This window comes from Ambystoma mexicanum, chromosome 7q (genome assembly GCF_040938575.1).
Source record: "Ambystoma mexicanum isolate Mex_15411 chromosome 7q, UKY_AmexF1_1, whole genome shotgun sequence".
Taxonomy (NCBI): Eukaryota; Metazoa; Chordata; class Amphibia; order Caudata; family Ambystomatidae; genus Ambystoma; species Ambystoma mexicanum.
Genome location: NC_090941.1, coordinates 1,006,442,063 through 1,006,457,497, shown reverse-complemented (window position 1 = coordinate 1,006,457,497; position 15,435 = coordinate 1,006,442,063). Strand labels below are relative to the sequence as shown.

Here is a 15,435-nt window from a genome sequence, read left to right as displayed (position 1 = left end):
TTTGTATGAAAAATGCAAGTTCTTTCTGGGCATAAGCAATATATAGATACATTTAAAGCGTTAATAACTCAAAATTGGCCAAGTCAATTTCATTTTTTTTCAATGTACCAATTCCTGATGAAATCTAGACGCATGGCAAAATTTGCAAAAATAGAAAAGTCAACATTTTAAGATATTTGGTCTGAATTTGTTTGTTTTTTTCTATGAGAAAACCCCATGTTAAAAGCTGTGCAAATCACAACCAAAGTAAACATTTTCTGAACTATGAAGCTCGTAATGTGCAATCCTGCAATTATGCATGTAAAGGTAGCTCTCTCGAAATATTATTGCCAAATGTTTTGAGATCTTTTCGTTCAAAGGTTCAAATGTTATTCAAAAGTTATTCAGAAAAGATATTTTCTGAAAATCCATACAGAGTTCTTCTTAACCTTAACTATGCCTTGTGCTGGTGCAAAGGCATAATATATATAATAATTTAATTTCACTTATTTCTGAATCATGACTAATAAAAAACGTTCATATGCGTCAATGCTTTTAAATAAAAATAAATTAGACTAAATTACAATGCTGCAACTGAATGCATTAAAGGCACAAGTGCGTGCTATACATAAATTTATCATTACGGAAGTACGTCGTCTAGGCTGTGGTCGAGCATAGAACAAATTGTTGACCACACGCACTTCCTCTGTTTTAATGGTTTGGGGTTTGCTGATGTCTCGTAGAGATGGTTTCCGCATGTGTTCACACCTTCTGCTTAGTCACTCTCTCAGCCCTGAAATGGGCCATTTGTAAAGAAGTTATTTGCTCATTTCCCAGTAGTTCATGTCAATTCCACCCTTCTATACCTTTCTCCCATGGTCATACATTGCGCAGGAGCTGGTCTAGCGCAACAAACCATACTATTATTCCCAGACTCATGACATCACACCTTTGAGGTGGCCGTAAATGTTTATGGTTCCCAGAGCAAAGGTTCACTTTGGTGCCAGGCAATGGGGCAAGACATGGTGTGGCCCCCTGTGCAGCTGTGTAGAATTGCCCGACTGCAGCACCACAGACCTGGGTTCTTCCTCTGTCTTGCCTCAAGTCGGTGTCCGTTAACTCTCCTCATGACACTTCTAGACTTCTGTACTTGATAGGACAGGCAATGAGCTACTGCCATATAAATTGAAGAGACTTATCGAACATGGTGAGTTTTTGCACTTAGACGAGGAGGTTTCCATAGGAACAAAAACATTCAGACAATCATAGTTTTGGCAGATTCAATGATAGAGAAAATCACCTGTACCCTGAACATATATGATATCAAATTCTAAAAGGGGAAGAGGGTGTTTAAATCATTGTGGTCTTAATTTCTGGAAATATGTTCAACGTTTTATTTAACAGGGATGGTTTTGACCGATACGCTAGAAGTGACCGAATCCAATGATTTCGAGGAAGAAGTGACCAAATAGTTTTTTAATTCTTTTACCGAAAATTAAACCTTTGTAAATTAAATATATGTGGGCGTGGGGTAAGGGATATTAATAAAGGGGGGTAGCAGGGGGGGGGGGGGCTGCATCTACATCCGGTTTTGACACACTACTAAAATTGTACCGTTATATTATTGTGTGTTGTGGCATTCAAGTTTTTATGCAAACAATTATAATACTTAGATGAAAAACACATTGTTTGCTTATCCATTAAATAGGTATCTAACTCAAGAAGAATCAGCATACATTTAGCATGTCTACCTTGATCTGGCACAAATCACAGAGTAGAACCACAAAAGTGATGGGTGGAAGATGTTGAATAAATCTGAACCACTGGCACTGCTCTGGGCAACTTTCCACACCTCCATTTCTTTGCCCCTTTTGGTGGGGGTCCAAGCCTGATTTGCCTATGGCCTTTCCCCTTCTGTAATGGTTTGGCAGACTGAGGATTGTGGTCTGGAGTTTTGCCCAGAACGGTGCACGTGGTTACGATGAATTCTAATGCATTTGGTTTCCATGTTGTGCATGGATTCTTAATGCGTTCTTAAATGTTTTGGCGGATGTCTGCTTATATATCCAATCTTGGGCTTTATACGTTTATTTCCTTGTGCCATGCAGAGTCTTCCTAATTAGTATAAAGTTCCTCCATATATCTTATGAAGGTCTGAAGTTTGTTGATTGCTGTGTTCAGCAGTGGCGTTCTGTGTGCAACAAGCCCAAGACTGCATATATCTGCAGACATCTGCCAAAACGTTTAAGAAAGCATTGAGAATCCATGGCAACCAAGAATCTCAACACTACATGTTTCATAGCCTTGAAGAATACTGCACATGTCGAAACACATGTTGGCCTTTGCTTCAGAAAGTTATTGAGAATAAGATAAAAATTCATTTGAACATATAATTGGACTGCTACTTTGTGAAAGTAATCAATGTATTTATTTATTTATTTAAAATGTTATACGTGCCCAGGGCCCAGAGGTATCACAGCACTAAATTACATACATAGTACAGTGGTTAAGGGGTGATCGTTTCTGGTTGGGAGCGAGTTCCATAGTGTGGCAGTGATGACAGTGAAGCAGGAGCCCCGTGATCGTTTTCTGGTGTATCTAGGTGTAGTAAGTGAGATGGAGGAGGTTGAGCATAGGGTTCGCAGATTGGTTTTTTTTTAGATGTGCTATGTGAGATAGCGAGGAGCTGTGTTATAGAGGCAGCGGTGAGTGGTGGAAAGTATTTTAAATTCAATGCATGCTTTAACAGGAAGCCAGTGGGCTTCGAGTCGGATTTGGGAGATGTGCTCTGAGCGTTTGAGGCCACAAACAGCCCTGAGGCTGTTCTAGTACCAGTTGGGACATGTGCACCACCTATGCACAACATTTAAACCGAATGCAATTTTGAGTGCAACCTTGGGCATAGGCACATAGCTTGTGCGAATGCTGCCGTCACTATAATGAAAGAAAGAAAGAAAGAAAGAAAGAAAGAAAGAAAGAAAGAAAGAAAGAAAGAAAGAAAGAAAGAAAGAAAGAAAGAAAGAAAGAAAGAAAGCTGTAACCTAGCGCAGAACATCGCGTACCTGTATGCTCACACTGATAATAATATTAAGATTCATTCTAAAACTTATAGCCATCACCTTTTGGTTTTACCAATCACATGGAGTCATCCCTTTGCTTATGTAACTGTGGCCCTAACAGCAGATAATAACACATGAAATGTAGTGTAAAGTGGCAAATTCTTGGCATTAGTGGCAAATGTTGTCCTTTAATTTCTGTATTAGTTTATGTTCAGTGTTGTGCCCTCACAAAGGCACATTCTATAGGCAAACTAAGGGCTGAAACATAAAGAAGCTGCCCTCTTATTCTGTTAGGTGTCGACACTTAACAAGATGTAGTCAGCGCTGCAGCACACTGGGAAACTATTGTTACATTATAAGCACTTTTCCAACTTTTAACTTACATTTTGTGTCTATAGTCAGGGTTATATGTGATTTTACCCACCACAATTACAGAGTGATACATTTAATCGCGGAAATAATACCACATTTCTTGTTTTATTTTTAATTTGGGGGGGTTCCCCCACCAAGCACCATGTTTTGGTACCCTTTTTAACGTCACCCAACCCCATCCCGAATAATTTGAACCTCTTTACCCCACTACCCTTTATTTATTTAATTAATGTTTGCAGTGTTTTTCGGTACTATGGTCCACTCTGAAATGTACCACTCTGTGATGTTTTAGATATATTTACGGGATGCCTATGGTCAGTTGTGCAGCAAGTGTTGTTCATTCACAAGGCACTTTTAGTGAGGCACAAACAAACCCTCTGCTTAATGATCACAATGCTTCAAAAGTACCACTCTGGTGCAGAGTTGGTCACCATTTATCTATGACAACGCTGCTCGTCAGCAGATCTACGCTCATCTGGTTAAGTGATGCAACATTACTTAAGAAAGGCATACTTCTCGACACACATGCATCTGCACCTCATTAAAGGAAGCCACCAGTCCAGACATCTGACTTGACAAGCCAAACCGCTTCTCGATAGTGGAAATGGAGCTTTTGAGATATCCCGAGACCAGCAGCTGGGACAGCTGGAGAAGTGCATGGCAGCAAACGAAAAACTGCAAGAGAAGAAAGGCGAATGTTACACAATGGCTTCACATTGGCAAGCTGACAAGGCGAAGCGAGCGGCTGATGAAAGGGTCATGTTTACTCCTAGTAGCCACCAACTCTAGGTCATAGATCCCAGGACCCAGGGCTGTGCAATGCATGCTGCAACCTTAAGCAAGAGGGCATCTTACCTTTCCCTACACATTGGGCCCATGTAGCTTTCAGTTGCAAACGCGCTCAAATAAATGTGGCCCGCTCAAAAAGAGTGTAGCACTTTGACATGCTCCTATCATTAAAACATGTGTACGAGTGCATATATCTAGATGTATGACCTTGCACATATACACACGTTAAAAGGCTACAATGAGATTAAGCGTACTCGTGGAATGGTATAGAATTCTCATCAAAATGACTATAGAGTAGTAATATTAAAATGGCAAAAGTCCATCAGAGCAACCTACTGATAATGTTTATATAACATACAGGTGAAATTATGTGAAATTATGGGAAGGAATTAGAATTCATGGACAATATAACCAAAGAGCGCCCTCAAAAAGGTCAGAAAGAAATGATGAGTTGAGTAGTTTCTTCAGAATTGCTCTTTTGATTTTCCAATGCACGCTGAAAATTCACACTAAAGCTGGAGTTCCATCTCCCCATCCTTACATGTTCAGACACTTGAACATTATTTAAACATCTACATGATTTCTGAAAACAATTTCTACATAAACTCATTAATGTCTGCTTTTATGCAGCTTTCACCCAGCCATGTCTTTCCTATTGCATTTGAGCTATAGAGTTCTGAGTTAGGAGCCATATGTCACTCTCAGTAACTTTAACTAGCTTGTATTTTCCTTTTTATTCTATCATAACATTATTAACAATTCACACAACTACAACAACTAAACGTATATAAATGTGAATGATTTCAAGCTACACACATCGTTCACAGTTCATAAACCTATGCTTCGTCCGTGTCCGCCGGCTTGCTCTGAGTGTCTTTTCATCGCACGCAGATTGGAGGCCAGGCGTTCTCGGTGGCAGCAGCTTTATTGTGGAATGATCTGCCACGGCCACTAAAACATCAGTCTAATCATCTTCAGTTCAGAAGCTCTTTGAAGACCTACTTGCTCTAGAATGGATTGGTCAGTCTGGCTTCCGCCTTCCCAGCGTCATGATCCCTATGGGTGACTGAGCACTTTACAAGTTCTCTTAACATAACATAACATATGCTGTCATGGCAAGATCATGCAATATGATCACCATCTTACTTAAAATGAGTGACACTACATTTTGTTCATCCGTTGTTCATTCATTTCATATAAATGTAAAAAGAGTAAAGACCGCAGGCAGGCCTTGTGAAAAAAAGTTAATGTGCTAAGCATCAGATGACCATTAGTCATCTGACTATTATAACAATATTGTCAAGTTCCCATACACTATCTTCATTGAAAGAGGTCAATCCAGCAGCAAAAGCATTATCTCCATTTTTGAACATCTGACCTAGAGATTCCAGCTGAACCCCAATACAATTGTCGTGTGGGTGGGAGTCTAAGACTAATGTTCTCCTGGCCTGGAAAACTCCTTCATGGTGGAATGAGCTGAATTCAAAAGCGCTGTGGTTTACTCCTAGTAGATCAAAGAACCAACACACAGAGGTGGGCACTTGTGACGCCATGCATTATGTGGCCCCTAGATTGCCCCATTGTGTTATACTCTGTCCCACAGTCAGATTGCTAGCTTATAACGAGGGCTGTGTAAAGTTGCAGGACTGCATTTATGCACACTTCTGGCTCAGCCTTTGCACAGGGGAAAGGAGCCTCTATTGAAAAAGACACACAGCGCTGGTGGTCAGACCTCAGTTACTTGCTTAGGGCATAAGCCCAACTGTATTTTTGTTGAGTTTTGTCATTCTTATCTAAATGGTAGGGACAGAACGCAGGTACCATAGGGCTCCTGATGGTGGACTTTCTTATTTGTAACAGACGATCTGACAAGCATGTTTATGTTTTTCTTTTTAGAATAGGTCCAAGCACCTTAGAGACGGGGACATCTTAGGCTTCCTGGTGACTTAGCAATAAAGAAAAGTTTGTAAACAATGCCACCTAGTCTGTCTCCTGGCTCTGGTCTACCACACCTGTCAGATCAAAGAATAAGAATGAGGCAATAGTAGACCATCAGTATGGGACCTAAAAGACCAAACAAGATTGGCCAAAGCATACTGCCAGGTATGAGCCAGGTATGGGCTGCAGCAGCTTTTGCACCCATAGCACAGTCATAATAACCTAATTTGAGGCTTCACAGAAGGAGCACAGTTTAATCTACACTCAGTTTGCCATCCCCTTTGGCCTCCCCCCCTCCAGTCCAGTTTCCTCCATCAAATAGCTCAACACCACCCAATTTGGTCAGGGGGGCCAACCCACATAACCTAGAAGCCCCATCACACTCAGACATCAAAGCTTTTCCAGGAGCCTTTAAACATCCACAAATTGTGTGTGTGAATAGTTCAGTATATATGTCATATAATAGCATGATACATAATAACATTTTGCAAACACATACACATACTCATCGAATCAAGGAAATTGGAGCAGAGACATATTTCCACAAAACACTTCTAGAGGCATTATATTTCATAAACGAATGACTTCCAAAGCAACAAAATGGTGATAGGGGTGAGCATATCAGAATAGGAAGTTTCCCTCTTTACAGCGTTTTTCCTGAGTGTGATTATTAACATCACCCTTGTGTCTGAAGGAATCTGAATGCACCCTTTGGTATGATGGGTGATATGTGCATTTTGTTACAATTACACCATTGCATTTAGTATCCCTAACTAGTTATTTTTGGTGAACTTTTCTACTTTGCATAGTGCATGTGCAATTATATTGTTTTGTTCTTCTACTCAGGTGGACCAATCAATCAAGATTGAACTTCCAAGAAGACTAACTAAAAATGGCACCTAAACCACTAGCTTCACCAAGTGTAAAGCTCCTCATAGAAAAGGTGAAGCTCACACTGGGCCATAACTATCACAATTCTCTAGAAGCAGCCCATGGCAACAGGTGGCATGTGTTGTAACTGGAGTAGCCTCTTTCACCCCCTCTGGAAGGGAATGTGTTAAACTGCTGCTGAGTCCCAACAGCAACTGATATGAAGCATAGGGGAAGAGAGGTGGTGATTCTAATTGGTGCTGTCTTGCTGAAGGCAATCTTATCTGGTGAGATACAGTCCCAGGAGGAGTAACAAGGCAATTTCTTGCCAAAGAAAAAGAAATGAATGTAGGGCACGAAATACAAGTACATTGGAAAACACAATGGGCCTCATTACGGGTCTGGCGGTCCGGAAATAACAGTGGCGGTAAACCCGCCGCCACTGTTAATTCCAGACCGCCCGATCCCGAGTCCTGCAGGCGGGAGGTGCCGTTCCCGCCAGGTTGACCTGGCGGGTTTAACACCGCCCGCCTGCAGGCGGACGTGGAAACACCGGCACCATCACGAGTTGGTGCCGGTGATTCCACTTCCCCATTCCCATTGAGTCCTATTGGACTCAATGGGAATGGGGATTTACCGAATTCCGCCTCCGGAATTCCCGGGACACCAGGGTCGTATTGCCCTGGTAATTCCGGGAGTCACGGAGGTGGAATGGTAACACGAGTCCGGCGGTAACCGATCCGGAAAAACCGGCTGGTTGCCGCCGGACTCGTAATGAGGCCCAATGTCAGTTACTGTCTAAAACTGACAAAAGCTCAGGGTTTTTCTATGTCCACTGAATCTGTCAGAACCTGCCTCTGTGAAAAGACACATCACTGGGCCGCTTGTAGACTATTGAAAAGAGCAATGACAACATTGCAATTATCACACTCTATACAACACCACTTATATGATTCATTGTACATTGGGCTACTTACAAGCAACTGCACACTGGCCGGGCAATCACTACTACTACCTGAACTGTCATACTAAAATAATTGCCAGAAAGCATCTCTTTGGTTTGTGAAGATCCTGCAGACACAAGAAGATAACCTAGCTTTATTCGAATCTCTTTTTTGTAATGGCTTAGACCAAAATAACTGTTGGATTTGTTGAGAACAACATTTACAGCAACATTGTGCTTCCAGCGGCAGATGGCAATAACTACTGTATGCCCTTTTCTTCAAACTGCTTGAACCTTATAGTAAATCTATTCCAAAAAAGGATGCAGGGGAAGCCAACATCACAGTGAAATTTCACAACATGTGAGGCCATTATGCCCATTCCTTTAAAGTTTGAAGATGCTGAGAAGATTGAAAACTTGAAATGCCTTCCTTAGGTTGGCCTAATGCAGGAGGCTTCCACCAAAGGGGATTCAACCAGACATATGCTTCAAAACATCTTTGAACAGCACAAGCCTATCAATAAATATGCAAAGCCACAAAAAGATGAAGCAGAGTATCCATGTCTTTGACCCCTAGATAGTGGGTTCTTGTTAATACACTATACACAATGCAAACAAAGATATCAGAATCAACAGTGATATTATCATATTCGTTCATGTGATAAAAGACCAGGTTATGATAATGGGATGGAAAATGAGAGAGGACGAGGAATTTGAAGTTTTGGTCTAGCAAATGGCTACTTCAACACATTGATACGAGTGACAGGGTCAGCAAACACACAGTTGATTGCAAGGAGCTCATCTGTGTAACAATGTTAAACCCATGCTACAGATTTTCATTTTCTGTTTTTTACTCATTTGAAGAGCTATATAGAAAAATACAAATGTGCACCATGGACCGAAATACAGCACAGGGAAGAGGGCGATCTAACTTGCAACTTTTCAGAAACAGAACTGGAGAAATGCACTCTCCTTCACAGACTGAGTGCAGTAATACTACCATCACCCTAACCACTGCAACATGGTTACATCACCCACATTTCTTCGGGCTAAAGGAAGTGTAGAGTGCCGGAAGGAAAGAGAGGTACAGAATCTTTCCCAAAATGTGCTGAGCTACCTCTCGATACACTAAGCCAACCTCCATCTCAGACCCAGAGCATCTTGGTATTTTCATATGCAATACCCTGGTGTGAGGCTAGTCCATTGGTTTATGGTGTGCAGTTCGAATCCTATTTCCCAAGACAGCTCTTGCTGAGGGTTTTCCTGCTAGGGGAAGGTGGTACCCAACCTCACAAACGATCAACAAAATGAGGCAACTCCACTGGATATTGTCCTGCTCGGTGCCACAGAGATAGTGAGTCTAGGGAGAATATACACAGCCTGTGCAAGGCTGGCATGGGCTCACATGGTTGACATATGAATGATACAGATATGATGTGTCTTCAATAATATGTGAATTATCAGTCACCAACTGCAAAATCAGGAATGGCTTGTGTTTAAGGATTTAACTAGTAACAGGGTGGTTGTGCATCATAATAATGTGGTTCTGGAACAGAGGTGAAGATTGTCAATGCAGTCTCTGTGCTGAAGTGACTTTGCTGTTGTACTCAGCCAAGACTCTGTTTTGTCTCCTATACTTTTTCTTTTATACATACACAATCTTGCTATTAGGATATATTAGGATATTCAATCTAGAAGCTAATGCCCCAAAAATGGCTGGGAAGAAGTTAGGGATCCTGATTCATGCAGATGTTGTTGTAAGTATTTTCCAAACTTCATCAGGCCTCAACTAACAGTTGGCAAATGGCCACTGATATTTGCAAGGATAGGGAACTGTCTATAAATGTTAATAAAAATGTGTGAATGATTTGCAGCTGCCATTACCATAAGAGAGGTACTACTGCTCTTGAAGAGGTGTCACTGAGAGAAGCCTTTTACTTTGACTATCTGATGACCAAACATGCAAAATTGTCGAAAAACAATCAGATGAAGTAACTTTAAAAAATGAATGGTAGTGTTATGCTCTTTAAGCTGCAAATTGGGGGAAAGATTACCTATGTCTACCTTTGACCTTTATAAAGCAGAACCGGTCTCAGCCACAACATATGGCAGTGAAATGATAGGGACCTAAAACATAGACACCTTGAAAAGAATTGAAACGGCAGTTGTGAAATGTAATTTTGGACTTCCATAGAGTACATTTTTCCTTATTTCCTCGAATCAGAATTAAAACCTATTGTGCTTTACACCTTTATTTTACTGGTTTTGCCTTCATAAATCTAAAGAATTGAAGATTTATATATATGTAATGTGGGATGTCATCCAGACTGCAGGAGGCAACTCTTGGAGTTAGTACAGACATGTGAAATGCCTTCTAAAAAGACTGGACTCCAAAATCTGCAAAGTGAGACATCTGTCATTACCAAACCAATGATGGACAATATTTAAACCAGACTAGAAGTAAGGTATGTTGACGCTGAGCCCGCTCTCTCTAACGACTTAGCCAAGATTCTCCAGCTACCTGACCTTCAAAGATTCTATTTCTGTGGAACCATATCGGAAGGATGTTTCCAGTACAGAAAAGATATTTGTAGTTCAGACTAAATGTATTACCAATAGCAGAACTGACTTGAGCCTGGTTTCCTGGCAATGGGAAATGCTGCCTTTTCTGTCCTTCAACAATTGAATCTGACATACATGTTTTGCTTACTTGCTGTACATATCAAGATATCAGGAAAATGTGTTTGAAGAGAATTAAAAAATGTTTTCACTAAGATTGGTAAAATAAGCATTTGTACTTTGCAATAATGCCTCCTATTCTATTGAAAATGTCTAGCGTAGAAGAAGTAAGTGTTGATCATTTTGTAGGAATTCTTTTTATATATTGATGTTGAATTTATTTTAAAGCTGCAATATGTTCCTATTTTAAAGGGGTGTGTTTTATTTAATTTCTGTTTTTATTACATTTTGCGCATCGCAGTTCTTTTTAAATGTGGCCCTGTTGGATTGATTAAATAAAGAATGCTTCTTAGATTAAAGGCTAAAGCCATTAAGTAACTAATGACTATCACTATGTATTTTATTTTGTTCTATTTTCTGTGAGACCTGCTTGTTTTGCACAATGCACTTTAAACTAGATTGAAGTTACATTCTGGCCTTTTGAACCATGCACTTTAGCTGGAAACCTGGAAATCAAACTTATGCCAAAGGTATATGTTCAAGCAGTAAGCACTTCAGAATGAATTGGAAATGAGACTTAGTTTAAAGCTATATGTTCTTATGAAGATACTTCTTTGTTAAAAGCTGCTATTTTGTACTATGTTTTGCTAGTGAATTTATGTTATGCAAATCTAGATTGAAAGTGAAATGTCGGCTTCTGGCACTGTGCACTTTAGCAAAAAAATGGAATTGAGATTTAGGCTAAAGGTATGTGTTCAAGAACTAAGCACTTAAGGGAAAATTGGAAACACGACTCGAGTTGAAGCTATATGTGTTCATGAAGATCCCTTCTGTTAAGAGCTGCTATTTGGCATTTGAATTAGTTCTGTAATGTATTTTACTAAATCTGTACTGAGAGTGTATGTCTATTGTGCTGTTTTATGGAAAACATCTGAATTAAACATATCGATTGGTTGGTTGATTGACTTTGCTGTTAGGATGGTGTGTGAGATAAGGTACAGCTATTATTAGACAACAAGATGCCTCAATCAACAGTACGGAATGTAAGTCCAGGAGTAGTGTGAGTTGTTAGAGTGACTGTGAGATTAGTGACAGTGACATCAAAATCACATTATTTCATGATAATATCAAGGTCCTTTAAGGAAATATTTCGATATTATCACAAAATATTGTGATTTTGCACCAACAAGCCAGGTGGTGATCCTTCACATTGGGAGTTGTATCAATTGAATGAATGATGCGGATAAAGACATTAAGTGTGGATTTAGCTGTAAAAAACGTAACGTTTTTACTTCACTTAGGTGTGAGCTCGAGAACTTTGCAAAATTACACGAGTGGAAAAAAAAAACCTGCATACACCCAGACAACAAACACCTGATTAAACTCCACCAAACCCATATGTATGTACTTTAACTACCCAGAAAAACAATAGACGGATTTAGTCCATAGAAATTGTTAATGCTGACAACTTCAGTAAACATTTAAATCCCAAATATCTGTCCTAAGGCAACCCACCCTCCTCATCCAAAGCCACACGCATGGAATCAGTAGTAACTTTGATATTCTGGCTCCCATAATTGTAAAAAAGAGAAACATATATAATTTCAACCAAAACACCAGACAAACTGTTTAATGAAAAATTAAACACTATCATAAAAAATGTGCGGAATCAAATACATACATGGCAAATATTGATTGATTGATTGATTGATTTATTTATTTATAGAGCACTTTACACCAAGGCGCTGTTGTCGCAAGCCCAGCGGAATAAATTCACTTTAAAATTCACTGCAAGAGCAGAGCATTTTACCACTGCACAGCAGAAAATCCCCAATTACCAAAATGGAATAAGCCTCATAAAACACAAGCCCATGAGACTTTCAAAATCTTTAAAGAGTTGAACATTCCGTCGTAAATGGACCATAGACCCAATGCAACCCAAAAGATGGTCACCATAAGTGCCACCACCTTCCAGATTAAAATCAGTGACATCCAATGCAACATCCACAATACGGTCAGATAACCTAATCGACCTAGGAAAGAAAATCCATTAGAATGTCTCTCTGGACAAAACAAATCCCATCCTTCCAAAGGATAAAATTAAAATGTTTAAGAGAAATTTAAGGGATTTTTTTTCCCAACGTTGTTTTTTGTCTCCTCCCTTTAAGTGCTCTTCCACCTGACACAGAAGAGTGGCCCTGGTCATGTGACCAGTTCTACCTCATCCACCTTATCACAAACAGTGACTATATAAGTGCTTGCTTTTTTCCTTTCCTTGCAGTTCTCTTCCACCAGGCTCAGAGGAGTGCCAATGATCATGTGTCTAGCCCTGCCTCCTGCAGCTTTTCCTACCAAACGGTAACCGTTTATTAAAGCTTATTTTTTCATTTTCCATCCCCTTGCAGATCTCTTCAACCATGCTTAATGGAGTGTCCCTGGTCATTTGACAAGCCCCGCCTTCTCCAGCCCATCAGGCAATTAGGTGCCACATATTCTTGCTTATATAAAGCCTTCTCTAGGAGTCCTCATGGAAGGATAATACCCAGGACATCACCTGTTAGTGCCTGTTAGGGCATGCACAGTGTGAAGGACTGGAACCCATGCCTTTCCAATGTCAAGCAGACATCACAATGTGTCTCTTACAGCCACAGGCAATTCCCACACTCGTGAGGACACAATCTCACAAATGCATGCTGCATCAATGCGCTGCACTGCAAATCCCCTCAGTCTCATCCACATCCCCCATCTTAACATGCCGCCTACACCACACCAGCTCGCTCACACCCTAATGCTCAATAATGCACAACTGGCCTTTCCTAATGCTGCTGACATCACAGACCTCACCACTACACTCATACTCAGTGCCATTTTGATAACGGAAACTGGGGTCTCTCACTCCTCGACTCACGTCTTTGATGTCCACATCGCACCAACATACAGCATCCAACATATGGACCACATGGTGGAGGTACGGAGAAGCATGGCAAGTATGCAAAAATCTGACTGGACCTGTAGGATACTCAGTCGAACAGCCATGAAGTCCATAGAGCTTCTCTCATGCCACCTCTTGCTATCACATAAACAGGCGGCCATATTCCATCTGATCTGCCACCTGCCTCAAAGGTTGCTGGAAACCATTTATTCAGTGAGCACACTTGATGGTACAGGTTCGATTACACAATTTTGTTTTTGGTGTGTAACCAATCAAATCCCATGACACTCTCTTTAACCCTTGATGGTTTATTCAATAGTGTGATTGCCGTCATACCTAAAAGTTTCAAGGTATTTAGTGACTCAGTATTCAAATCTTGAATGAAAGGATTTTCTGTATCCTGACCTACACAGAAATAAAGAGTCCTATCATCAGTTGACTTACAATTCCTCCACAACACAAGTCTTTTCCACGTTGCCCAAGCCTTAAGTGAGTTTAAACCAAATTTGTACTTAAAAAGTACAGAACTGATTTCCAAATGTAACTCTCAGTGGGGGAGGCGTGGCTTGATGGCTACGTGAGAGGACGTTCCCTGGAGGAGCTCCCGATGATCAGATCCTGATCCTGGGAAAAAAGTGATGGTTTTTGGCGGACTTTCGAGCCCACAGTTCATCTAAAGGCGTATGAAAGTGGGGGGCATACGGTCCGTGCCCTCCCCAATGGCGGGACTGCATATTCACGGAACTAGACCCCGAAGAAGTTGGCGGTCGCGCAAAGGAAGGGGAGCACCCAAGATGGCCGCCTGTGGACAAAGGGCCATAAAAGGTCCGACGAGCTGAGGAAGACAAGGTTGGTCGGAACGTGGGCGAGCCCAACCAGATAGACGGGTCGCATGCGCCTCGGGCCGAAAGCAAGCACATAGGGGCGAGCCCCTACTGCAGCGGCCATGGGTTGTGGCGGACTAGCAGATTGAACCCGCTAGGATACAGCTGGGCGTGTGGGTCCAATCGACGCAACAGGATGTCTTCCAAGGTGGTGCAACCCCAGATCAAGCAGCCTACGATGGAGACCTATGCTAGGTCGCCCTCGGGCGCGGAAGGGGGCAAGAGAAAAGAAACCCCAGTGGCGGCGACGGACCCACCGGGTACCATGCAGGAGGTGCTGGCAGCAATTGCTGACCTGAAGGTGGCCTGGGAGACGAAGCTGGGCCTGGCCATGAAAGAGTTGCAAGAGGTCCTAAACCTCAAGATAGGAGCGGTCCAAGAAGAAGTGAACCTGTTGCGCCAGGATGTGCGAACGATCGCGGAGCGTACTGGGGAACTGGAGCAGGAGTTGGCCCCAACTGTGGAGGCGTGCAATACACACGCCAAGGAACTTCATGCCCTTGTGCAGCGAGTGGGCAATTTGGAGGACAGAGCAGAGCAGGCGGAGGGGCGCGCCAGGTGCAACAACATTCGCATAGTGGGGGTACCAGAGGGAATGGAAGGATCGAACCCCACGGATTTCGTTGAAACCATGCTTTTGCAGGAGATCACAGGTGGAGAGCTGACCCAGGGGTTCGCGGTCGAAAGGGCGCACAGGGCCCTGACCAGGAGACCGGCCCCAGGAGCCCCCCCGCGGCCGTTGATTGCTAAGATCTTGAACTATCATGACCGCAAGAAGATTCTCGAATTTTTACGGAAAGGGGGCACGATAGAAAGGGGGTCAGCGAATATAACAGCGTACCCGGATTACACGCTGCTTGTACAACGGAGTCGAATGAACTTTGGAACGGTGAAGAGGAGGCTCAGAGAGGCAGGCCACCACTACATGTTGCTTTACCCCGCCAGGTTAAAGGTGATCCATAAGAACAGATCCCTCTTCTTTGAGACGCC

The 15,435-nt window shown here is 41.9% G+C and overlaps 1 protein-coding gene across 1 annotated transcript in view; it reads right to left on the bottom strand.

Moving 5' to 3' along the window:
* Positions 1–15,435, bottom strand: part of SLCO2B1 (solute carrier organic anion transporter family member 2B1) — a 770,532-nt gene that overhangs the window by 473,764 nt on the left and 281,333 nt on the right. The window contains exon 4 of the mRNA XM_069640200.1: positions 3,948–4,085. Within this exon, the coding sequence (XP_069496301.1) occupies positions 3,948–4,085 (138 nt within the window). The remainder of the gene's footprint in view (positions 1–3,947; positions 4,086–15,435) is intronic.